This window comes from Ahaetulla prasina, chromosome 7, assembly GCF_028640845.1.
Source record: "Ahaetulla prasina isolate Xishuangbanna chromosome 7, ASM2864084v1, whole genome shotgun sequence".
Taxonomy (NCBI): Eukaryota; Metazoa; Chordata; class Lepidosauria; order Squamata; family Colubridae; genus Ahaetulla; species Ahaetulla prasina.
In genome coordinates, this window is record NC_080545.1 from 88676071 (window position 1) to 88701267 (window position 25197).

A 25197-nucleotide genomic window follows, 5' to 3' on the forward strand; every position below is an offset into this window, starting at 1 on the left:
TATATTTTGTCATGACAGAGCTGAAGAGACGTTGCTGTCACCCCAGTTCACTCTTGAAATTAATTAATGTCTTCCCGAGAAAAGCTAGTTGAGCGTTAATAAGCCTTAAGAGAGTTGATGAAGTCATGAACTATTTACCATAGGGAAAAAAACACATTTGCTTTAAGCAAATATCACAAAGAGACCAACATTTTGATTGTAAGCTGCCTGGAATGAAGCTTTCTAAGCAAGTACTTGCTAGTAGTCATCATTCTCATTCATTTTGAGCCTCTGAATTATTCACTTTTTCTATATTCTTTTATCTGGTTTCCCGCCCATCTAACACAATATTTTTCCCCAAAGCTCACATCCAATTCTTCTGTTATCACTATTCACAGGAATATAGCAATAGCAATAGCACTTAGACTTACATACTGCTTTACAGCCTTCTCTAAGCGGTTTACAGTCAGCATCTTGCCCCTAACAATTTGGGTCCTCATTTTACCTACCTCAGAAGGATGGAAAAGGCTGAGTTAACCTTGAGCCTGGTGAGGTTCGAACTGGCAAATTGCAGGCAGCTGGCAGTCAGCAGAAGTAGCCTGCAGTACTGCACTCTAACCACTGCACCGCCAAGGCTCATATATAATATGCAACTATCACTAACCAAAGGATTCCTATTTTCATAAATCCCACAACTATATGTATTGTAGCCCTTTCATTTATAATTCAACTTACATCTTCATTTTCCAACAAATATTCATAAATTTGACATTTATTTATATCCTTAACCTTTTTCAAAATTTGAGATACAGTACATGTCATATCAATTTTTTAATTACTTTGATTCATGGTGCATATCATTTACTCCACTTTCATTTATATTCCCAATCTTTCAGATATCTATGATTGTCACTAGATGACAGTCACGTTAGCAATAAATTATGAGAAAACGAAAGAAAATATGGACAGTAACGTCAACACACAAATGCTGCTATTTTGGATTTGTGTACCAACACCATAGCATTTGTTGAGTACAGGATATATAGTACTAGAACATCTCCAACAGAAGACCATCCAGCCTCAATTTGGAAACTTCTAGCAGAGGATAATTCATTATGTCATATTGTAGCTTCTTCCATCAGTTGACAGCTGGCAGCTTATAACAGATAGGAAGTTCCTCCTAGCGTCTAACCTGAACCGCCTTCCTTGTACTTTAATTTATTACTGTAGTTTTGTATTGAAGATAGACACACGTCATAGTTTGCCACCTCCCCCATTCTGTTGCAGAATCTCATGCCATATGGGCCTACATTTATCTCTGTTGCTTATCATGGCTTTGGGTAATCAAGGTTGTCATGTAACACTTTGCAGTAAGACAGAGAAAGTGCAGATTGCAAATTGTAGTTGTAGCTATACCATATGCAGCTTTTCCTGTTCAGTTTTGGTACATTTTGGAGAATTAAAACAGCCAAAGCCTAGTTATATTTCAAGCCTGTTCATGATATTTTATCAAAATTAGGATCTGTAATCCAGGGACCAGTTTACAAGCCAAAATATAATCACTTGTATTCTATCTTCCATGACATTTATACAATGTTCTGTTACACATTCAAGATATATCTGGGGATAGATAGGTAGAAAATAAACTTTATTAATGACTGAATTTAAAACATAAGATACACAATTTGATCATTGCTTTTGATTTAATGCAAACAATTTATAGAGACTAAAGGAAACTTTTCTTCTTTTTAGTACATCTGAAAAGTATCCATCTATTAGAAATACAACAGAGGGATTTTATTCTTACTCAGCAAGGTATATTTTATGCGGATTTAATATATACAGAATAAAATTAATTCAGGAAGAAAAATTGTAACACCGAATGCTTAATATAATTAAACCACTGAATCTTTATTGTGGAATAGGCAGAAATCCTAACATACTTTATTTCTTGAGTACCAAGCATGTACAAAGAGTGAAGCAGGACGTAAGCTGACACCAAGTTTGGAAAAAAGTGGAACGTGACGATAACCTGCAATATGATAACAACCAATTAATGTATTGTATACAGTGAAAAATACACAACAATACATATATAACAGTTGCATCTTGTAAAGTATTAGTTTGAAATTCATTCCTCAAAGAATCGGAAACATCAGAATGAGTACAAAAACTTGGTTCTATCAAAGTTGTATTTTAGTACAACTCTTTATTTGCTCCAGTGTAAGAGAATGACAAAACAAACAGTGCAATTTCAATTACATTAATACAGAAATTTGCACAATTATTTCTGTTGACAGAATTTCGTCATTTGGCAAAGAATGTTTCGCACAGTCCTGCTCAAAAGTCATGTCACCCATAAATAGCAATTGTGAAAATCTACTCTTTATTAATGATAGAAATACTTCAAATACAAGTGTAAAGTCTGGAATTTTGTTCTTACCTCTAAAGATCTTGTAATGGATTTTGCAATGCAATATAGTTAAATTTAGTACATGTAGAAAAATTTAACATGTACACTAACTACAAACTATTACAAAAATGCAAAAATTATAGACAACCTTTGGAAGGAAATTTGATGGTTTTAATGTGTTCTGCATAAGAAAGGTCTTCAATTTAATCTATGAAAACTTTATGCAGGATTAGAAAAGATCCTTAGGGATTCATTCTAGGCATTATGAGAAATCTCTGACTTGATTAAGGGCAAATTCCACCGTTAAGCAAAAGTCTTCATCCCATGTTTCTCATTGAGATCTTTGAACATCTGGTTTTGACTCTGTTCACTTCATGTAGTTCTGAAAGTTCCTTCTCCTGATCCATAATTTCAGAGATTATCCCGCTTCAAAATGTCCATAAGTAAAAGCAATACTGAAAAAGGAAAGCAATAAACATACTGCCCCTATAAAGAACCGAGCAACCTTTGGAGACACAGTGTTGACTACTGATATCATGGGAATCAAAATGAAAATAATCAGCTGCTGCCCGTTCAAAAAGAATCTCCAAACAGTAGAATTCTCAGTGTTCTCTAAGCTTGGTAGTTTGCTTGCAGACCTTTCATTACCCATTTCAGTGATGATATTACTTGAGTAATGAAATGTCCCGTAAGCAAACAATCAAGCTTAAATACTCCATAATTCAGGTATATATAGATATAGATGATAGATAGATAGGAGAGAGAGAGAGAGAGAGAGGGAAGGAGGGAGGGAGGGAAAGGGAGAGAGAGAAACAGTAAGCAATATGTGGAAGTGTGCACTAACATTCCTGTTATTAACATAAAGTTTGTTGCTTCCAGACACTGAGAAAGATTATACATGAACACTAGCATGTTGATTTATGTAAAAAAGGAAACTGTACAGCCCATAACTCTAATATTTGAAATTTTCTAAAAATATAAGTCAATCCACCATTCTATCATACAATGTCATAAAGTAGTGGAAGAATAGTTATTTGAACAATTCTGGAATCAGCAATAATAGAAACAATGTTACAATGTTTTGTATGCTATGCCTTATATATTAATCAAAAGAAATGTTATAATAAAAAAGTAGATTTGGAACACTTTTTGTACACAAAAACAATCAATGTAATACCTCTATTTATGCTTAAAAGTGGCAACGTATATTGACCAAGGAAATTATTGGAAGCAAGAGAAAACTGATCTTCTACAACGAAACGAACTAAGGCAAGCTCTGGAACACGGATATCAAATGTGAATGTTTGATTCCACCTAGGACACAAAGCTGAAATAAAAAAAAGCAATATAAGACAAACAATTTATCTAAAACACTTTATCATCTGAGTCATTATTTCTTCTCAATTCTTTTTTTCTAATTATTCCAAGTGACTACAAGAATAGAAAATTGAATGATTCACAAAATGAACAAGAAATATATCATTAATGATGCTTACATCTTTGGTCATAACGAAACCAAGATGAATACAATCTCATCTATTCTCTTTAAAAGATATGGTGATGTTCACATGAAGATCTCAAACCTTTGCAGTGGCTATCACCCTACTGCATTTCTGCTGAAAACCTCTCACAGTTCTAAAACATACATTCTGTTGATAGGAAAACAAACTGTGTTTAATATATATTAACATTTTTCACAATTCTACTGATCTCCACTCTGTCTTATGCAGGGGTGTCAAACCCAAGGCCTGTGGGCCACATCCGGCCCACGGGGCCGCTATGGAAACAGTGAAGGACCGGCCTCTGCCAGTGAAAATGGAGCTCCGGAAGGCTGCGAGCAGCTCTCCTGAGCTCCATTTTCACTGGCAGAGGATTGCAGGAGGCCGTCACAGCCTAAAATGGAGCTCAGGTGCCTCATTTTGCTGGCAGAGTGCTTGGAATGCCACAGGCGCCCCTGACATGAATGACATCAAACTGCCCACGCCCTCCCTGGCTATGCCCACCCAGGCCCCCTGAGGTCAAACACAACCCAATGAAATCAAGTTTCACCCCCCTGGATTTATGGATTGTCTACTCATATATCTTGTAACTATATTAATAACTTATAACAGAAAGGCAGGGTTTGTCAAGATGACATTGAGAAGCCCCAATACACCATGGATGTTTGCGGTGCTGGAAACTCATTTCTTTGCCTCTTGAGCAGAGAATTATGTTAAGATGTGTAAAATTCCAAGATTATTAAAGACAGTATGCCATACTTTGCCGAATTCAACGCCATTCAGATAAGTTAAAATTCTGGGAAATTGTAGATTCAAAGTATCAGGAAGCTATCAAGCTATAGAACGCTGCCTGACAGAATCAGTATGATCCACTTACCATTGCCCTTCACAACACAACTCTGTTGTTTTGCCTGATCTTCTGGAATGCCATAAATTTCTAGTATAACGAGAGGGTCGGCTTTGTTAGTTCTTGAAAGGTTGCTAGGTGGTAACTGATGGCCACTAATAAGCTGCATAGATGCAGGAAAAGATACCAATATTAACTAGGATGCTAACATTTAAAATTATTATTAATATTACTAATTATTATTTAATATTATTACAGGCATTAATATTTTTCCTATGAAAGTTTCAAAGCCTATCATAAAGTATTGTGGGAAGGGATGGGGTTTGTAACCTCCAGAATAAAAAATTTTTTAAAAAATCATTGTATTAAACTCTGTACTTTGCTGATTTTTCAACTGCAATTTAATTTGTATCCTCTCAGAATCATAGAAATGTCAGTGGCTAGCAAAGTAAAACTATAGAGTAGAGTATAAAACACAGACATTGAACAAAACCTAAAAAGAGAGCATGGCCTCAGACCCTGAAAGCCCTCACAAAAAGTTCTGCCTTCAGGGTTTTTTGAAGGAAAGACTGACAGTGTTGGAAACAGATAAACCTCCAATAGGTCATTCTTAGGAAATAGCTCCATCACTGAAAACCAACCAAAATTTCTCCCAATTTTCCCAAAAAAGCTCTTCTTGCACCCTTGTTTCAGAGGAGTCTATAATGAAGTAAAGCTTTTTGAGCTACAGTAAGAACTCAATGCCGGAGGTTATTTTCTATTTATATCTGCATCATTTCATTGCATTTTCAAAGATGGTTTGCCATTGCCTTGTTTCTAGGACTGAGTGAGAGTGACTGTCCAAAGTCATCCAAATGACTTCAATGCCTACGGCAGGATTGAAAATTGGGCTTTTCAACTTGCAGTTCAGTATCTTAACTTGTGATCAAACTGCGACAAGCTCTCTCGCTCTCTGCCAGAATTTATAAAGAAAAATAAGCCAATTTAAGGAAACAATAAAGGGTAAGAAAAAACAAAAACACTCTGTTCTCTGAAAAAGTATGATATTGAATTGAGACTACTGTGATACCCTACATTCAAACCATTAACTGACAGTCTTCATATTCAACCAAAATTTCTGGAATTATTCCAAACCAGACAAATTACAGGAATTGTACTCATTTGAGGGCATGGCTTCCTAGACACGTATATATATATTTTCTTCAGAGATAAAAATACCAATTTAACCTCACAACAAATAAATTAAGTGTGCTTTAAATGTCATTAAACCAGACTTCTCATATCCAAATTGAATGCTGTAGTTATCAGGCTCCCCGTATACATTTTCACTGTGGGAGTTTGTAAAGGCAAAGGCAAAGTTAACCAGGTAATGAGACAGTGCTAAGAGGAACATGTCCTTCCATCTGAATTCTTATGCTTCAAACACAGCATATCACCATCTTAGAAACCTGGTCATCCATTCATTTTTTATTAGCTGGAATAATCGGAGAATGAATTAAAAAACTGAAATCATTTCTAGGCATACACCATCCTGAACATATTCATACTCATACCTTATTATGAGTATATCATACCTTATTATATCACACCTTATTATGTTCTGGATGTGATGACATACCATCTCTGATCCTTATCCTATCCCATAAAATCTGTACCTGAGCAGATGATCAGACTATTTCTAGCAAAAAGATATCAAAAATTCTATGTCTTTGTTATTTTCAAGTCAACCAGATTTTTATAACTCACATTTAATCTCTCTAGTTTAGATGCTATCAAGCTTAACTGATGATCTGCTTGGGTCATATATTTATTTCCATGCTGTATTATCTTATCCAGCAGCCAACAGCATAGCAATCCAATTAATTTTATAGTACTACTTGTGTCTGATTAAAATTAAATCTTATTCTTTTCAACTGTATTTATATCTTTGATCTGTTTGCAGCCTTCCTCAATCTGTCACCTGACAATTGTATTAAGAATTGAATTCTCAGAACTCCTAATCAAGTGCAGCTTTTGGCCATACTGGCTGCAAATTCTGAGAGTTAGAACTCAAGATTTTCAAAATGCCAGGTTGGGGAAGAACAGCACATATTAAATTAAAAATATGTATACAAATAAAGAAACAACCAGCAGCCAGTGTACAGAAATAACAAAGCAGAGCAAACAGTCAGCTCAAACACCAGTGGGTCCCTAAGCAAGCACTAACATTTTTAATCAGCTTCTAAAATTTATTATTATATGTGAAACCATTCCTATCTCCTTATGGCTCATTTTTAAATGTGAACATTGAAATCATGCTTATACCTTAGCTCAGAAACATACCATCATGTATATTATAAAACTCTCTGAAGAAGATAGTAAGTATATGCAAATATATAATATGGGGATCATGCTGAAACAACGACAGCAGCAAATTTTTGAGCTCGAAATTGTTTATCAAGAATTCAGGCAGAAAACTCAGAAAGCTGCAGTAATAAGCAATTGTAAAAGCAAATCAGAGAAATAATATAATTTAAATGAGCTTACTTTAATTGTAAGTGTAATTGGTTGATAGTCTGCAGATATATTATATGGGTTAAATTGTGTGTTTTCATTTCTCAAGAATTCAGGTTTCAATACATAACCACAGCCACCGTTATCTGAAAATTTCCCAATTTGAAGATCCATTTGTACTCCAGGTGTTTGGAAATTTAAGGCCACTGTATAAAGATGAACATTTATAAATTGGTTAACTAGAAAATACAGTTTTAAATATTGACTTGTTTTTCAACATTGAAAACACAAATTTATGATTCCAATGGGGGGGAGGGAGGGAGGGAAGGAGAGAGGGAGAGGGAGAGAGAGAGAGAGAGAGAGATCCCATATAATTTTTTCCCAGATATGCATCATTGGCTCCAAACTAATACAACTGTAGGCAGTCCAGAAAAAAAATGTAAATAGAAGAAGTTAAACCAATTCCACTGCTTGTAATTGCACTATCTATTTTAGTGAAGGAAGTTTCATGTATGTGCATTTGCATAATGTATGTTTATGCAAGTTTTGTTTGTTTTGTTTCTATCACTAGAGTTTGACTTTTAATCAGGGGCTCTGGGAGCTGCTTTTTAACAGGTTCTATAGTCTATGGTTAGAAAATGCTTGAAAATCTCTATTCTAGTGGTGAAACCCTGAAATTAACTAGCTTATCCCTGATTTAACCCATATAATCAGAAATGTAATTGAAAGAATTCATCTCTTGTACTTTTGTGACTGCATAGGAGATTTTCTTCCGGTGGCTGCTGCTTCCTCTCCTCATGTAACATTCTTAAGGTTCACAGCAGTTTACAGCTCTCACAGCAGTCTCCATTGCTAAATCCTTTCTCAAATTCCAAGTCTTCAATAGCTTCATCTTGGCTAGTCACAAGATGACAGCCAAGAGACATGGAGGGACGAGGGAACATTTCAATTTTCACTTGCTATCGAGTGGTTGATATGCTCAACAGTCAACCAACCAAGCCATAAATTCAAAGTATCAGGAAGCTATCAAGCTACAGAACGCTGCCTGACAGAATCAGTATGATCCACTTACCATTGCCCTTCACAACACAACTCTGTTGTTTTGCCTGATCTTCTGGAATGCCATAAATTTCTAGTATAACAAGAGGGTCGGCTTTGTTAGTTCTTGAAAGGTTGCTAGGTGGTAACTGATGGCCACTAATAAGCTGCATAGATGCAGGAAAAGATACCAATATTAACTAGGATGCTAACATTTAAAATTATTATTAATATTACTAATTATTATTTAATATTATTACAGGCATTAATATTTTTCCTATGAAAGTTTCAAAGCCTATCATAAAGTATTGTGGGAAGGGATGGGGTTTGTAACCTCCAGAATAAAAAATTTTTTAAAAAATCATTGTATTAAACTCTGTACTTTGCTGATTTTTCAACTGCAATTTAATTTGTATCCTCTCAGAATCATAGAAATGTCAGTGGCTAGCAAAGTAAAACTATAGAGTAGAGTATAAAACAAAAGTTCAGCTAGCTGATGATATGATGGGAAATAAAACTAAAAAGGCAGTGCATGGAGTGACCAAAGTATTAGACATGCCACATTTTCACAATTCTACTGATCTCCACTCTGTCTTATGCAGGGGTGTCAAACCCAAGGCCTGTGGGCCACATCCGGCCCACGGGGCCGCTATGGAAACAGTGAAGGACCGGCCTCTGGCAGTGAAAATGGAGCTCCGGAAGGCTGCGGGCAGCTCTCCTGAGCTCCATTTTCACTGGCAGAGGATTGCAGGAGGCCGTCACAGCCTAAAACGGAGCTCAGGTGCCTCATTTTGCTGGCAGAGTGCTTGGAATGCCACAGGCGCCCCTGACATGAATGACATCAAGCTGCCCACGCCCTCCCTGGCTATGCCCACCCAGGCCCCCTGAGGTCAAACACAACCCAATGAAATCAAGTTTCACCCCCCTGGATTTATGGATTGTCTACTCATATATCTTGTAACTATATTAATAACTTATAACAGAAAGGCAGGGTTTGTCAAGATGACATTAAGAAGCCCCAATACACCATGGATGTTTGCGGTGCTGGAAACTCATTTCTTTGCCTCTTGATCACAGAATTATGTTAAGATGTGTAAAATTCCAAGATTATTAAAGACAGTATGCCATACTTTGCCGAATTCAATGCCATTCAGATAAGTTAAAATTCTGGGAAATTGTAGATTCAAAGTATCAGGAAGCTATCAAGCTACAGAACGCTGCCTGACAGAATCAGTATGATCCACTTACCATTGCCCTTCACAACACAACTCTGTTGTTTTGCCTGATCTTCTGGAATGCCATAAATTTCTAGTATAACAAGAGGGTCGGCTTTGTTAGTTCTTGAAAGGTTGCTAGGTGGTAACTGATGGCCACTAATAAGCTGCATAGATGCAGGAAAAGATACCAATATTAACTAGGATGCTAACATTTAAAGTTATTATTAATATTATTAATTATTATTTAATATTATTACAGGCATTAATATTTTTCCTATGAAAGTTTCAAAGCCTATCATAAAGTATTGTGGGAAGGATGGGGTTTGTAACCTCCAGAATAAAAAATTTAAAAAAAATCATTGTATTAAACTCTGTACTTTGCTGATTTTTCAACTGCAATTTAATTTGTATCCTCTCAGAATCATAGAAATGTCAGTGGCTAGCAAAGTAAAACTATAGAGTAGAGTATAAAACACAGACATTGAACAAAACCTAAAAAGAGCATGGCCTCAGACCTGAAAGCCCTCACAAAAGTTCTGCCTTCAGGGTTTTTTGAAGGAAAGACTGACAGTGTTGGAAACAGATAAACCTCCAATAGGTCATTCTTAGGAAATAGCTCCATCACTGGAAGCTTTTAAGAAGAGACTGGACAGCCACTTGTCTGGAATGGTATAGTGTCTGCTGCTTGAGCAGCGGGTTGGACTAGGAGACCTCCAAGGTCTCTTTTAACTCTGTTGTTATTCTGTATGGACAACAGAGCAGGACAGTCTCACTCTGAATGTGCAGTAAGGATGTGTTCTGGTTCTGACCAATGGAAAATATAGAATTATTGCCTCCTATGATATTAAAGCTATAAATGAGTCTAATTGCATTTATTATTACTAATTACTACTAATTCATATACAATTTGTAATCTACATTTTATGAGTTTCTTCATGAGTATTATTGCCATTAGTGGAATCAATTTATATTTCCTTTCTATATAAATACATTTATGTTTTATTAAATAAACTATTTTCAGCTTTTTTAACTAATTTTCAGATAATGATCCCTAAAATGCTGGAATGAATTTATGCAACTGCCTCTCAAATAAAGCTAATAATTTGAATGGTTTAGGGTTAGACAAGAAATTAAGTATTGAATAATTAAACTTAAGCTATGTATCAAATACAAAATGACCTAATTATACAATTTACAAAATAAAATAATTTCATTTGAAATAAGTAACCTTCCCACTCTCTCCGTAAAATTTAAAAATCATATTCTTTTTTTTTTATAAAAGTTTTATTTTTACAATCATATCAAATAATTCATCCAATGTACAGTTATATACAATTAGTCGGGCTTGCCCAGTCACCACCACCCTTTTAACACTCTTCCTCTTCTACCTTCTTTTACTTTCCAAACCTTCCTCTCCTTCTTATCTACATCCGCCTCCTCCACCCTACACCTTCCTTCTCCCTCTACTATCCCTCTTCCTTCCTCTTCTCCTCTTTCCTACCTCCTACTCTCTCTTTCTCCTCCTCACCGCTCTAAAATGGTAACTATGCAGACCCGACCCTACATTAATTATATTTTCTTCAATAATCCCTGTACATTAACCATCACTCCATCTCTACCAAACCCCCAATTCCTCCCCTTACCCCCACCCCACCCGACTTCCCAGAACAAAATGCAGGGTATCAAAACTAACAATCATAATCCAAAATAATTCCTAAATTATAATCTTTAGTCACACCACACTTAGTCACACTCTCAATTCCCTCTCCTTCAAAAATATATCTAATACAAAATATTTTCCTAAATTTACTCATATGCTATTCGATATTTTTTTATCTGATACTTATTTTAAATATAATCAATCCACATTTTCCATTCTAAAATATATTTTTAGTATATAGTCTTTCAAGTAAGCGGAGATTTTTGTCATCTCTGCCAGATTTGATACTTTGAGTGTCCATTCTTCGATTGTAGGTAATTCTTCTTTCTTCCAATACTGAGCAATCAAAAGTCTTGCGACTGTTATTAAGTTCAAAATCAATTTAGTCTCTATAGCTGTATAGTCCATAATTATTCCTAGTAGAAAGAACTGCGGAGTAAACTTAATCTTCTTTTTCAAAATATTCTGCATGATCCACCATACTTTAATCCAAATGGTAATAAGTAGCATCTTCACAATCGCATCTCCAACATTTAGCAAGATCTAATATGTGTTTCTTGTAAACAGGTAATGTCATTTTTAAATTGTTTCAAATAATGAAATACTTTCCTTCTCTTCTGCGGTGAATTCAGGCCATTAACATTCCAAGATAATAGTTTAATTGCCATTATCGGCCGAAGGAAACTTTTGGAACACCAGCCGCAGATCACATTTTACTTTAGGCCTTGCTCCTCCCACTGTTTCCGTTGTAGTAGTTGCCAGTTGTTGTTGTGCCTTCATCTCTTGGTGTCAGCTTGTTACGCAAGGAACGTAAAATCATATTCTTAAGGAGAGAGATGAGTATGCTTGCTTTGTCTAATTCCTGAAACCTGTGTTTCATTTTGAAAACAGCCTTTGTCATTCCCCAAAGTAAAAAATTTCACTTTACTCAATGAAATTGGTGAGAATATCTACATATAATTTTCAAGAGAATTGCACTTCAGTCCATATTCAGAAACTTGCTAATTTGCATATCATGTGGTATGCTGTCATTCTTTTAAAATCAAGATACATTATTTACAGCATTCCCAAAATTTAATGAAGATGTACTACTGGTGAAACTCTGAAAGGCAAACTGATTTTCTGTCCCTTAAATCCATTCTGTTATTATGACCATTGTAAAAATAAAAAGAGCATTTAGGAGAGTATTTTCATTTATTAAAATTCAGCTATTAAAACATATTAATCGTTTCATAGTTCCCATCACCAATCTCTTTCTACTTATGACTGTATGACTATAACTTGTTGCTGGCAATCCTTATGATTTATATTGATATATTGATCATCAATTGTGTTGTAAATGTTGTACCTTGATGAACGTATCTTTTCTTTATGTACACTGAGAGCATATGCACCAAGACAAATTCCTTGTGTGTCCAATCACACTTGGCCAATAAAAATTCTATGTCTTTGTTCTTTTCAAGTCAACCAGATTTTTATAACTCACATTTAATCTCTCTAGTTTAGATGCTATCAAGCTTAACTGATGATCTGCTTGGGTCATATATTTATTTCCATGCTGCATTATCTTATCCAGCAGCCAACAGCATAGCAATCCAATTAATTTTATAGTACTACTTGTGTCTGATTAAAATTAAATCTTATTCTTTTCAACTGTATTTATATCTTTGATCTGTTTGCAGCCTTCCTCAATCTGTCACCTGACAATTGTATTAAGAATTGAATTCTCAGAACTCCTAATCAAGTGCAGCTTTTGGCCATACTGGCTGCAAATTCTGAGAGTTAGAACTCAAGATTTTCAAAATGCCAGGTTGGGGAAGAACAGCACATATTAAATTAAAAATATGTATACAAATAAAGAAACAACCAGCAGCCAGTGTACAGAAATAACAAAGCAGAGCAAACAGTCAGCTCAAACACCAGTGGGTCCCTAAGCAAGCACTAACATTTTTAATCAGCTTCTAAAATTTGTTATTATATGTGAAACCATTCCTATCTTCTTATGGCTCATTTTTAAATGTGAACATTGAAATCATGCTTATACCTTAGCTCAGAAACATACCATCATGTATATTATAAAACTCTCTGAAGAAGATAGTAAGTATATGCAAATATATAATATGGGGATCATGCTGGAACAACGAGAGCAGCAAATTTTTGAGCTCGAAATTGTTTATCAAGAATTCAGGCAGAAAACTCAGAAAGCTGCAGTAATAAGCAATTGTAAAAGCAAATCAGAGAAAATAATATAATTTAAATGAGCTTACTTTAATTGTAAGTGTAATTGGTTGATAGTCTGCAGATATATTATATGGGTTAAATTGTGTGTTTTCATTTCTCAAGAATTCAGGTTTCAATACATAACCACAGCCACCGTTATCTGAAAATTTCCCAATTTGAAGATCCATTTGTACTCCAGGTGTTTGGAAATTTAAGGCCACTGTATAAAGATGAACATTTATAAATTGGTTAACTAGAAAATACAGTTTTAAATATTGACTTGTTTTTCAACATTGAAAACACAAATTTATGATTCCAATGGGGGGGAGGGAGGGAGGGAAGGAGAGAGGGAGAGGGAGAGGGAGAGAGAGAGAGAGAGAGATCCCATATAAATTTTTCCCAGATATGCATCATTGGCTCCAAACTAATACAACTGTAGGCAGTCCAGAAAAAAAATGAAAATAGAAGAAGTTAAACCAATTCCACTGCTTGTAATTGCACTATCTATTTTAGTGAAGGAAGTTTCATGTATGTGCATTTGCATAATGTATGTTTATGCAAGTTTTGTTTGTTTTGTTTCTATCACTAGAGTTTGACTTTTAATCAGGGGCTCTGGGAGCTGCTTTTTAACAGGTTCTATAGTCTATGGTTAGAAAATGCTTGAAAATCTCTATTCTAGTGGTGAAACCCTGAAATTAACTAGCTTATCCCTGATTTAACCCATATAATCAGAAATGTAATTGAAAGAATTCATCTCTTGTACTTTTGTGACTGCATAGGAGATTTTCTTCTGGTGGCTGCTGCTTCCTCTCCTCATGTAACATTCTTAAGGTTCACAGCAGTTTACAGCTCTCACAGCAGTCTCCATTGCTAAATCCTTTCTCAAATTCCAAATCTTCAATAGCTTCATCTTGGCTAGTCACAAGATGACAGCCAAGAGACATGGAGGGACGAGGGAACATTTCAATTTTCACTTGCTATCGAGTGGTTGATATGCTCAACAGTCAACCAACCAAGCCATAAATTCAAAGTATAAAAAAACAAAAGTTCAGCTAGCTGATGATATGATGGGAAATAAAAACTAAAAAAAGGCAGTGCATGGAGTGACCAAAGTATTAGACATGCCACATTTTCACATAGTGAATTATGTTGGGTGGAGCTTGTCTGTCAAAGGAACCACAAATCAAGGCCCTCAGAATATTGTCCATTAAAGCCATCAGTGAGAACAATTAATCAGTGGAACAGCGTGCCTCTAGAAGCTGTGGGTGCTCCATCACTGGAGGTTTTCTAGAAAAGACTGGACAGCCATTTGTCCAGAATGTTATAGGGTCTCCTGCTTGAGCAGGGGGCTGGACTAGGAGACCTCCAAGGTCTCTTTCAACTCTGTTGTTCGGTATTCTGTATGGACAACAGAGCAGGACAGTCTCACTCTGAATGTGCAGTAAGGATGTGTTCTGGTTCTGACCAATGGAAAATATAGAATTATTGCCTCCTATGATATTAAAGCTATAAATGAGTCTAATTGCATTTATTATTACTAATTACTACTAATTCATATACAATTTGTAATCTACATTTTTATGAGTTTCTTCATGAGTATTATTGCCATTAGTGGAATCAATTTATATTTCCTTTCTATATAAATACATTTATGTTTTATTAAATAAACTATTTTCAGCCCCTTTTTTTAACTAAGGGATTTTCAGATAATGATCCCTAAAATGCTGGAATGAATTTATGCAACTGCCTCTCAAATAAAGCTAATAATTTGAATGGTTTAGGGTTAGACAAGAAATTAAGTATTGAATAATTAAACTTAAGCTATGTATCAAATACAAAAATGACCTAATTATACAATTTTACAAAATAAAATAATTTCATTTGAAATAAGTAACCTTCCCCACTCTCTCCGTAAAATTTAAAATCATATTCTTTTTTTTTTTTTTTATAAAAAGTTTTATTTTTACAATCATATCAAATAATTCATCCAATGTACAGTTATATACAATTAGTCGGGCTTGCCCAGTCACGACCACCCTTTTTAACACTCTTCCCTCTTCTACCTTCTTTTACTTTCCAAACCTTCCTCTCCTTCTCTTATCTACATCCGCTCCTCCCTCCACCCTACACCTTCCTTCTCCCTCTACTATCCCTCTTCCTTCCTCTTCTCCTCTTTCCTACCTCCTACTCTCTTTTCTCCTCCTCACCGCTCTAAAATGGTAACTATGCAGACCCGACCCTACATTAATTATATTTCTTCAATAATCCCTGTACATTAACCATCACTCCATCTCTACCAAACCCCCCCCTCCCCTTACCCCCACCCCCACCCGACTTCCCAGAACAAAATGCAGGGTATCAAAACTAACAATCATAATCCAAAATAATTCCTAAATTATAATCTCTAGTCACACCACACTTAGTCACACTCTCAATTCCTCTCTGCTTCAAAAGTATATCTAATACAAAATATTTCCTAAATTTACTCATATGCTATTCGATATTTTTTTTATCTGATACTTATTTTAAATATAATCAATCCACATTTTCCATTCTAAAATATATTTTCTAGTGTATAGTCTTTCAAGTAAGCGGAGATTTTGTCATCTCTGCCAGATTTGATACTTTGAGTGTCCATTCTTCGATTGTAGGTAATTCTTCTTTCTTCCAATACTGAGCAATCAAAAGTCTTGCGACTGTTATTAAGTTCAAAATCAATTTAGTCTCTATAGCTGTATAGTCCATAATTATTCCTAGTAGAAAGAACTGCGGAGTAAACTTAATCTTCTTTTCAAAATATTCTGCATGATCCACCATACAAAATACTTTAACTTTTTACAAGTCCACCATATATGGTAATAAGTAGCATCTTCACAATCGCATCTCCAACATTTAGCAAGATCTAATATGTGTTTCTTGTAAACAGGTAATGTCATTTTAAATTGTTTCAAATAATGAAATACTTTCCTTCTCTTCATGGTGAATTCAGGCCATTAACATTCCAAGATAATAGTTTAATTGCCATTATCAAGGAAACTTTTGGAACACCAGCCGCAGATCACATTTTACTTTAGGCCTTGCTCCTCCCACTGTTTCCGTTGTAGTAGTTGCCAGTTGTTGTTGTGCCTTCATCTCTTGGTGTCAGCTTGTTACGCAAGGAACGTAAAATCATATTCTTAAGGAGAGAGATGAGTATGCTTGCTTTGTCTAATTCCTGAAACCTGTGTTTCATTTTGAAAACAGCCTTTGTCATTCCCCAAAGTAAAAAATTTCACTTTACTCAATGAAATTGGTGAGAATATCTACATATAATTTTCAAGAGAATTGCACTTCAGTCCATATTCAGAAACTTGCTAATTTGCATATCATGTGGTATGCTGTCATTCTTTTAAAATCAAGATACATTATTTACAGCATTCCCAAAATTTAATGAAGATGTACTACTGGTGAAACTCTGAAAGGCAAACTGATTTTCTGTCCCTTAAATCCATTCTGTTATTATGACCATTGTAAAAAATAAAAAAGAGCATTTAGGAGAGTATTTTCATTTATTAAAATTCAGCTATTAAAACATATCATAAATTTAATAGTTCTCTCTCTCACTCACACACACCCACACCACAGGTAGATATCCTTAATGCTCACACAAAGAAGGCCTGAGTGCAGAGATGAGTCTAAACTAGACTCCATCCGATTTGACATTTTCAGAAACATTCTAGAGAGTAGGCACCATATTTCTGCCAGAAAGCACATATAAAATCACCCTACAAGTAGTAGGTAATCATTGGCCACCTGGATCTAAAACACAAAACCATCCTACCAGGCAATTTGGTTACAAAATGTCTTGGTTTTTAAATTTATTTTTAGAGTAGCTGCATGCTACTTGCTCACTTAATAGTTCGGGGTAACCTATAATTAAAATAAGTCTTAAAACGTTAAAGGAACAATAAAACAAACCATTTTAAATTGTTATTCAATTAAAAGAATGAAAAGAATGAAAAGCCTGTTATGCCAATAGAAAAATCCTAAACTGGCAGCTCCTAGTAAATGGTTAGTACATATTCTTTTTTTTTTTTATAAAAAGTTTTATTTTACAATCATATCAAATAATTCATCCAATGTACAGTTATATACAATTAGTCGGGCTTGCCCAGCCACCACCCCCCTTTTTAACACTCTTCCTCTTCTACCTTCTTTACTTTCCAAACCTTCCTCTCCTTCTCTTATCTACATCCGCCTCCCTCCACCCTACACCTTCCTTCTCCTCTACTATCCCTCTTCCTTCCTCTTCTCCTCTTTCCTACCTCCTACTCTCTTTTCTCCTCCTCACCGCTCTAAAATGGTAACTATGCAGACCCGACCCTACATTAATTATATTTCTTCAATAATCCCTGTACATTAACCATCACTCCATCTCTACCAAACCCCCCCCAATTCCCCTCCCCCACCCCGACTTCCCAGAACAAAATGCAAGGTATCAAAACTAACAATCATAATCCAAAATAATTCCTAAATTATAATCTCTAGTCACACCACACTTAGTCACACTCTCAATTCCCCTCTCCTTCAAAAATATATCTAATACAAAATATTTCCTAAATTTACTCATATGCTATTCGATATTTTTTTATCTGATACTTATTTTAAATATAATCAATCCACATTTTCCATTCTAAAATATATTTTCTAGTGTATAGTCTTTCAAGTAAGCGGAGATTTTGTCATCTCTGCCAGATTTGATACTTTGAGTGTCCATTCTTCGATTGTAGGTAATCCTTCTTTCTTCCAATACTGAGCAATCAAAAGTCTTGCGACTGTTATTAAGTTCAAAATCAATTTAGTCTCTATAGCTGTATAGTCCATAATTATTCCTAGTAGAAAGAACTGCAGAGTAAACTTAATCTTCTTTTTCAAAATATTCTGCATGATCCACCATACAAAATACTTTAACTTTTTACAAGTCCACCATATATGGTAATAAGTAGCATCTTCACAATCGCATCTCCAACATTTAGCAAGATCTAATATGTGTTTCTTGTAAACAGGTAATGTCATTTTAAATTGTTTCAAATAATGAAATACTTTCCTTCTCTTCTGCGGTGAATTCAAGCCATTAACATTCCAAGATAATAGTTTAATTGCCATTATCGGCCGAAGGAAACTTTTGGAACACCAGCCGCAGATCACATTTTACTTTAGGCCTTGCTCCTCCCACTGTTTCCGTTGTAGTAGTTGCCAGTTGTTGTTGTGCCTTCATCTCTTGGTGTCAGCTTGTTACGCAAGGAACGTAAAATCATATTCTTAAGGAGAGAGATGAGTATGCTTGCTTTGTCTAATTCCTGAAACCTGTGTTTCATTTTGAAAACAGCCTTTGTCATTCCCCAAAGTAAAAAATTTCACTTTACTCAATGAAATTGGTGAGAATATCTACATATAATTTTCAAGAGAATTGCACTTCAGTCCATATTCAGAAACTTGCTAATTTGCATATCATGTGGTATGCTGTCATTCTTTTAAAATCAAGATACATTATTTACAGCATTCCCAAAATTTAATGAAGATGTACTACTGGTGAAACTCTGAAAGGCAAACTGATTTTCTGTCCCTTAAATCCATTCTGTTATTATGACCATTGTAAAAAATAAAAAAGAGCATTTAGGAGAGTATTTTCATTTATTAAAATTCAGCTATTAAAACATATTAATCGTTTCATAGTTCCCATCACCAATCTCTTTCCACTTATGACTGTATGACTATAACTTGTTGCTGGCAATCCTTATGATTTATATTGATATATTGATCATCAATTGTGTTGTAAATGTTGTACCTTGATGAACGTATCTTTTCTTTATGTACACTGAGAGCATATGCACCAAGACAAATTCCTTGTGTGTCCAATCACACTTGGCCAATAAAAAAATTCTATTCTATTCTATTAAGCTTATTAAGCTATATCATAAATTTAATAGTTCTCTCTCTCACTCACACACACCCACACCACAGGTAGATATCCTTAATGCTCACACAAAGAAGGCCTGAGTGCAGAGATGAGTCTAAACTAGACTCCATCCGATTTGACATTTTCAGAAACATTCTAGAGAGTAGGCACCATATTTCTGCCAGAAAGCACATATAAAATCACCCTACAAGTAGTAGGTAATCATTGGCCACCTGGATCTAAAACACAAAACCATCCTACCAGGCAATTTGGTTACAAAATGTCTTGGTTTTTAAATTTATTTTTAGAGTAGCTGCATGCTACTTGCTCACTTAATAGTTCGGGGTAACCTATAATTAAAATAAGTCTTAAAACGTTAAAGGAACAATAAAACAAACCATTTTAAAATTGTTATTCAATTAAAAGAATGAAAAGAATGAAAAAGCCTGTTATGCCAATAGAAAAATCCTAAACTGGCAGCTCCTAGTAAATGGTTAGTACAGATTCTGAGGTATCCTTCTTAACACCCTTGGCACACCATTCTGCAACAGTTGTTAATTTCTGAACCAACAATAACATTAGCACCACATAAAGCACAAAACAATAATCCAAATATTAAATTATAGAATAGAATAGAATAGAATTTTTTATTGGCCAAGTGTGATTGGACACACAAGGAATTTGTCTTGGTGCATATGCTCTCAGTGTACATAAAAGAAAAGATACGTTCATCAAGGTACAACATTTACAACACAATTGATGGTCAATATATCAATATAAATCATAAGGATTGCCAGCAACAAGTTATAGTCATACAGTCATAAGTGGAAAGAGATTGGTGATGGGAACTATGAGAAGATTAATAGTAGAGTAGATTTAGTAAATATTTTGACAGTGTTGAGGGAATTATTTGTTTAGCAGAGTGATGGCCTTCGGGAAAAACTGTTCTTGTGTCTAGTTGTTCTGGTGTGCAGTGCTCTATAGCGTCGTTTTGAGGGTAGGAGTTGAAACAGTTTATGTCCTGGATGTGAGGGATCTGTAAATATTTTCATTTATTAAAATTCAGCTATTAAAACATATTAATCGTTTCATAGTTCCCATCACCAATCTCTTTCCACTTATGACTGTATGACTATAACTTGTTGCTGGCAATCCTTATGATTTATATTGATATATTGATCATCAATTGTGTTGTAAATGTTGTACCTTGATGAACGTATCTTTTCTTTATGTACACTGAGAGCATATGCACCAAGACAAATTCCTTGTGTGTCCAATCACACTTGGCCAATAAAAAAATTCTATTCTATTCTATTAAGCTTATTAAGCTATATCATAAATTTAATAGTTTTTAAAATAATTTCATTTGAAATAAGTAACCTTCCCCACTCTCTCCGTAAAATTTAAAATCATATTCTTAAGGAGAGAGATGAGTATGCTTGCTTTGTCTAATTCCTGAAACCTGTGTTTCATTTTGAAATAAGTAACCTTCCCCACTCTCTCCGTAAAATTTAAAATCATATTCTTAAGGAGAGAGATGAGTATGCTTGCTTTGTCTAATTCCTGAAACCTGTGTTTCATTTTGAAAACAGCCTTTGTCATTCCCCAAAGTAAAAAATTTCACTTTACTCCATTAAATTGGTGAGAATATCTACATATAATTTTCAAGAGAATTGCACTTCAGTCCATATTCAGAAACTTGCTAATTTGCATATCATGTGGTATGCTGTCATTCTTTTAAAATCAAGATACATTATTTACAGCATTCCCAAAATTTAATGAAGATGTACTATTGGTGAAACTCTGAAAGGCAAACTGATTTTCTGTCCCTTAAATCCATTCTGTTATTATGACCATTGTAAAAAATAAAAAAGAGCATTTAGGAGAATATTTTCATTTATTAAAATTCAGCTATTAAAACATATCATAAATTTAATAGTTTTTAAAATTATTTTCTACATAACTATTCCAATATACACAGAGGGGTTGACATATAGGCTAAAAGGATATACTGTACTTTTATATTCGTTAAGTATATGTTTGTAGAGTCAGTCTGATATAGTGGTTAATGCTTCAGGCTAGAAACTGGGAGACTGTGAGTTCTAGTTCTTTCTTGGGCACAAAGCCAGCTGAAGGACCTTGGGCCAGTCACTTTCTCTCAATCATAGACAGGAGGCAATAGCAAACCACTTCTGAAAAACCTAAGAAGGTTTTTGCTAAGAAAACTGCTGGGACTTGTTCCAGCAGTTTCTGAGAACCAAATACAATTAAAAGGAAGAAGAAAAAAAGTATTGTTTGCTTTTTTATTTTAAGGGATAGTGTTGGTATGTTTGTGTACTTGTATGTTTTGCTGCTTCCAAAAATGCTTTTTCTTGAAAATTCTGAAATTGAATGTAGAATTGATTATTTTGTCCTCACACAGTTTTGCTTTTAGAGAAAATGTAAATAGAAGAAGTTAAACCAATTCCACTGCTTGTAATTGCACTATCTATTTTAGTGAAGGAAGTTTCATGTATGTGCATTTGCATAATGTATGTTTATGCAAGTTTTGTTTGTTTTGTTTCTATCACTAGAGTTTGACTTTTAATCAGGGGCTCTGGGAGCTGCTTTTAACAGGTTCTATAGTCTATGGTTAGAAAATGCTTGAAAATCTCTATTCTAGTGGTGAAACCCTGAAATTAACTAGCTTATCCCTGATTTAACCCATATAATCAGAAATGTAATTGAAAGAATTCATCTCTTGTACTTTTGTGACTGCATAGGAGATTTTCTTCCGGTGGCTGCTGCTTCCTCTCCTCATGTAACATTCTTAAGGTTCACAGCAGTTTACAGCTCTCACAGCAGTCTCCATTGCTAAATCCTTTATTAAATTATAGAATAGAATTTTTATTGGCCAAGTGTGATTGGACACACAAGGAATTTGTCTTGGTGCCTATGCTCAAGGTGTACCTAAAAGAAAAGATACGTTCATCAAAGTACAACACTTACAACACAATTGATGGTCAATATATCAATATAAATCATAAGGATTGCCAGCAACAAGTTACAGTCATACAGTCATAAGTGGAAAGAGATTGGTGATGGGAACTATGAGAAGATTAATAGTAGAGTAGATTTAGTAAATATTTTGACAGTGTTGAGGGAATTATTTGTTTAGCAGAGTGATGGCCTTCGGGAAAAACTGTTCTTGTGTCTAGTTGTTCTGGTGTGCAGTGCTCTATAGCGTCGTTTTGAGGGTAGGAGTTGAAACAGTTTATGTCCTGGATGTGAGGGATCTGTAAATATTTTCATTTATTAAAATTCAGCTATTAAAACATATCATAAATTTAATAGTTTTAAAATTATTTTCTATATAAATACATTTATGTTTTATTAAATAAACTATTTTCAGCCCCTTTTTTAACTAAGGGATTTTCAGATAATGATCCTAAAATGCTGGAATGAATTTATGCAACTGCCTCTCAAATAAAGCTAATAATTTGAATGGTTTAGGGTTAGACAAGAAATTAAGTATTGAATAATTAAACTTAAGCTATGTATCAAATACAAAATGACCTAATTATACAATTTTACAAAATGTCTTGGTTTTAAATTTATTTTAGAGTAGCTGCATGCTACTTGCTCACTTAATAGTTCGGGTAACCTATAATTAAAATAAGTCTTAAAACGTTAAAGGAACAATAAAACAAACCATTTTAAAATTGTTATTCAATTAAAAGAATGAAAAGCCTGTTATGCCAATAGAAAAATCCTAAACTGGCAGCTCTAGTAAATGGTTAGTACAGATTCTGAGGTATCCTTCTTAACACCCTTGGCACACCATTCTGCAACAGTTGTTAATTTCTGAACCAACAATAACATTAGCACCACATAAAGCACAAAACAATAATCCAAATATTAAATTATCAATATGTGATTGTAATCTTAGAGAGATTACTTAGAGATAGCTAAGATCTTTAAAACAATAGAGAGTGGAACATAGTTTAAGCATGCAACAGACATAATATCTGGAAGCAACTCAAGACACCTCTCTAATTAAATCTCTTACTATAATATGTGAGAGGAATTACATCACAGTTAGACTTAGTGGACTCTGTTATTATAACTATTCCAATATACAGAGAGGGGTTGACATATAGGCTAGAAGGATATACTGTACTTTTATATTCGTTAAGTATATGTTTGTAGAGTCAGTCTGATATAGTGGTTAATGCTTCAGGCTAGAAACTGGGAGACTGTGAGTTCTAGTTCTTTCTTGGGCACAAAGCCAGCTGAAGGACCTTGGGCCAGTCACTTTCTCTCAATCATAGACAGGAGGCAATAGCAAACCACTTCTGAAAAACCTAAGAAGGTTTTTGCTAAGAAAACTGCTGGGACTTGTTCCAGCAGTTTCTGAGAACCAAATACAATTAAAAGGAAGAAGAAAAAAAGTATTGTTTGCTTTTTATTTTAAGGGCTATTGCTGCTTGCACATCTGTGTAAATATGTAACTATCACCAAAAGGCATCAATGTTCAATTACCTTGATTCAAAGAAATTGAACCCCAAATAAGCACTGTAGCCCCAGCCTTGCTGCTCAGAAATGAAATGCCCATAAAATATACTGTATATTGACATATTTTCCTGAATTCATGAACAGCACCATTATATCATAACTTCTTGGTCCATTCAGATTAGTATTACATTAATAACAGTTCTTCAGAAGTCTAAAACAGAAATGTCTTAAAGACCTTCATGAAATTGCTAAACATTAAGTCCTAGACTTTTTAATGCATAATATATGCTATACCATTCCGTCCCCTTACCTAATAGCAGAATTAAGCAATTAATTATATCCAGAAATAAATCTTTAGTCAAAATATATGTAGTCCTCAATTTACCACAATTCATTTAGTGACCATTCAAACTTACCATGGCACTGCAAAAGGTGACTTATGACCATTTTTCACACTTATGACCATTGTAGTATCCCCATGGTCATGTGATCAAAATTCAGACCCTTGGCAACTAACTCATATTTATGACGGTTGCATTGTCCCGAGGTCACATAATCACCTTTTGCAAGCAAAGTCAATGGGGAAGCCAGATTCACTTAACCATATTTTTAACTTAGCAACTGCAGTGATTCACTTAAGAACTGTGGCAAGAAAAGTCATAAAGTGAGATAACATTCACTCAACAAATGTTTCACTAAGCAACAGAAATTTTGGGTTCAATTGTGGACATAATTTGAGGACTACCTGTACAGTAGTTCTCACAATCTGCTATAGACTTCTCTACTGGAAGAATGCTACTTGCTCACTTAATAGTTCGGGGTAACCTATAATTAAAATAAGTCTTAAAACGTTAAAGGAACAATAAAACAAACCATTTTAAAATTGTTATTCAATTAAAAGAATGAAAAGAATGAAAAAGCCTGTTATGCCAATAGAAAAATCCTAAACTGGCAGCTTCTAGTAAATGGTTAGTACAGATTCTGAGGTATCCTTCTTAACACCCTTGGCACACCATTCTGCAACAGTTGTTAATTTCTGAACCAACAATAACATTAGCACCACATAAAGCACAAAACAATAATCCAAATATTAAATTATAGAATAGAATAGAATAGAATTTTTTATTGGCCAAGTGTGATTGGACACACAAGGAATTTGTCTTGGTGCATATGCTCTCAGTGTACATAAAAGAAAAGATACGTTCATCAAGGTACAACATTTACAACACAATTGATGGTCAATATATCAATATAAATCATAAGGATTGCCAGCAACAAAGTTACAGTCATACAGTCATAAGTGGAAAGAGATTGGTGATGGGAACGATGAGAAGATTAATAGTAGAGTAGATTTAGTAAATATTTTGACAGTGTTGAGGGAATTATTTGTTTAGCAGAG

General features: G+C 34.6%; 1 protein-coding gene across 1 annotated transcript in view; it reads right to left on the minus strand.

Moving 5' to 3' along the window:
• Positions 1–25197, minus strand: part of LOC131202586 (1-phosphatidylinositol 4,5-bisphosphate phosphodiesterase zeta-1-like) — a 79923-nt gene that overhangs the window by 624 nt on the left and 54102 nt on the right. Inside the window, exons 10-13 of the mRNA XM_058191691.1 lie at positions 13414–13586; positions 9518–9650; positions 3570–3719; positions 1923–2011 (exon numbers count right to left, since the gene is read on the minus strand). Coding sequence (XP_058047674.1) covers positions 1923–2011; positions 3570–3719; positions 9518–9650; positions 13414–13586 — 545 coding nt within the window. The remainder of the gene's footprint in view (positions 1–1922; positions 2012–3569; positions 3720–9517; positions 9651–13413; positions 13587–25197) is intronic.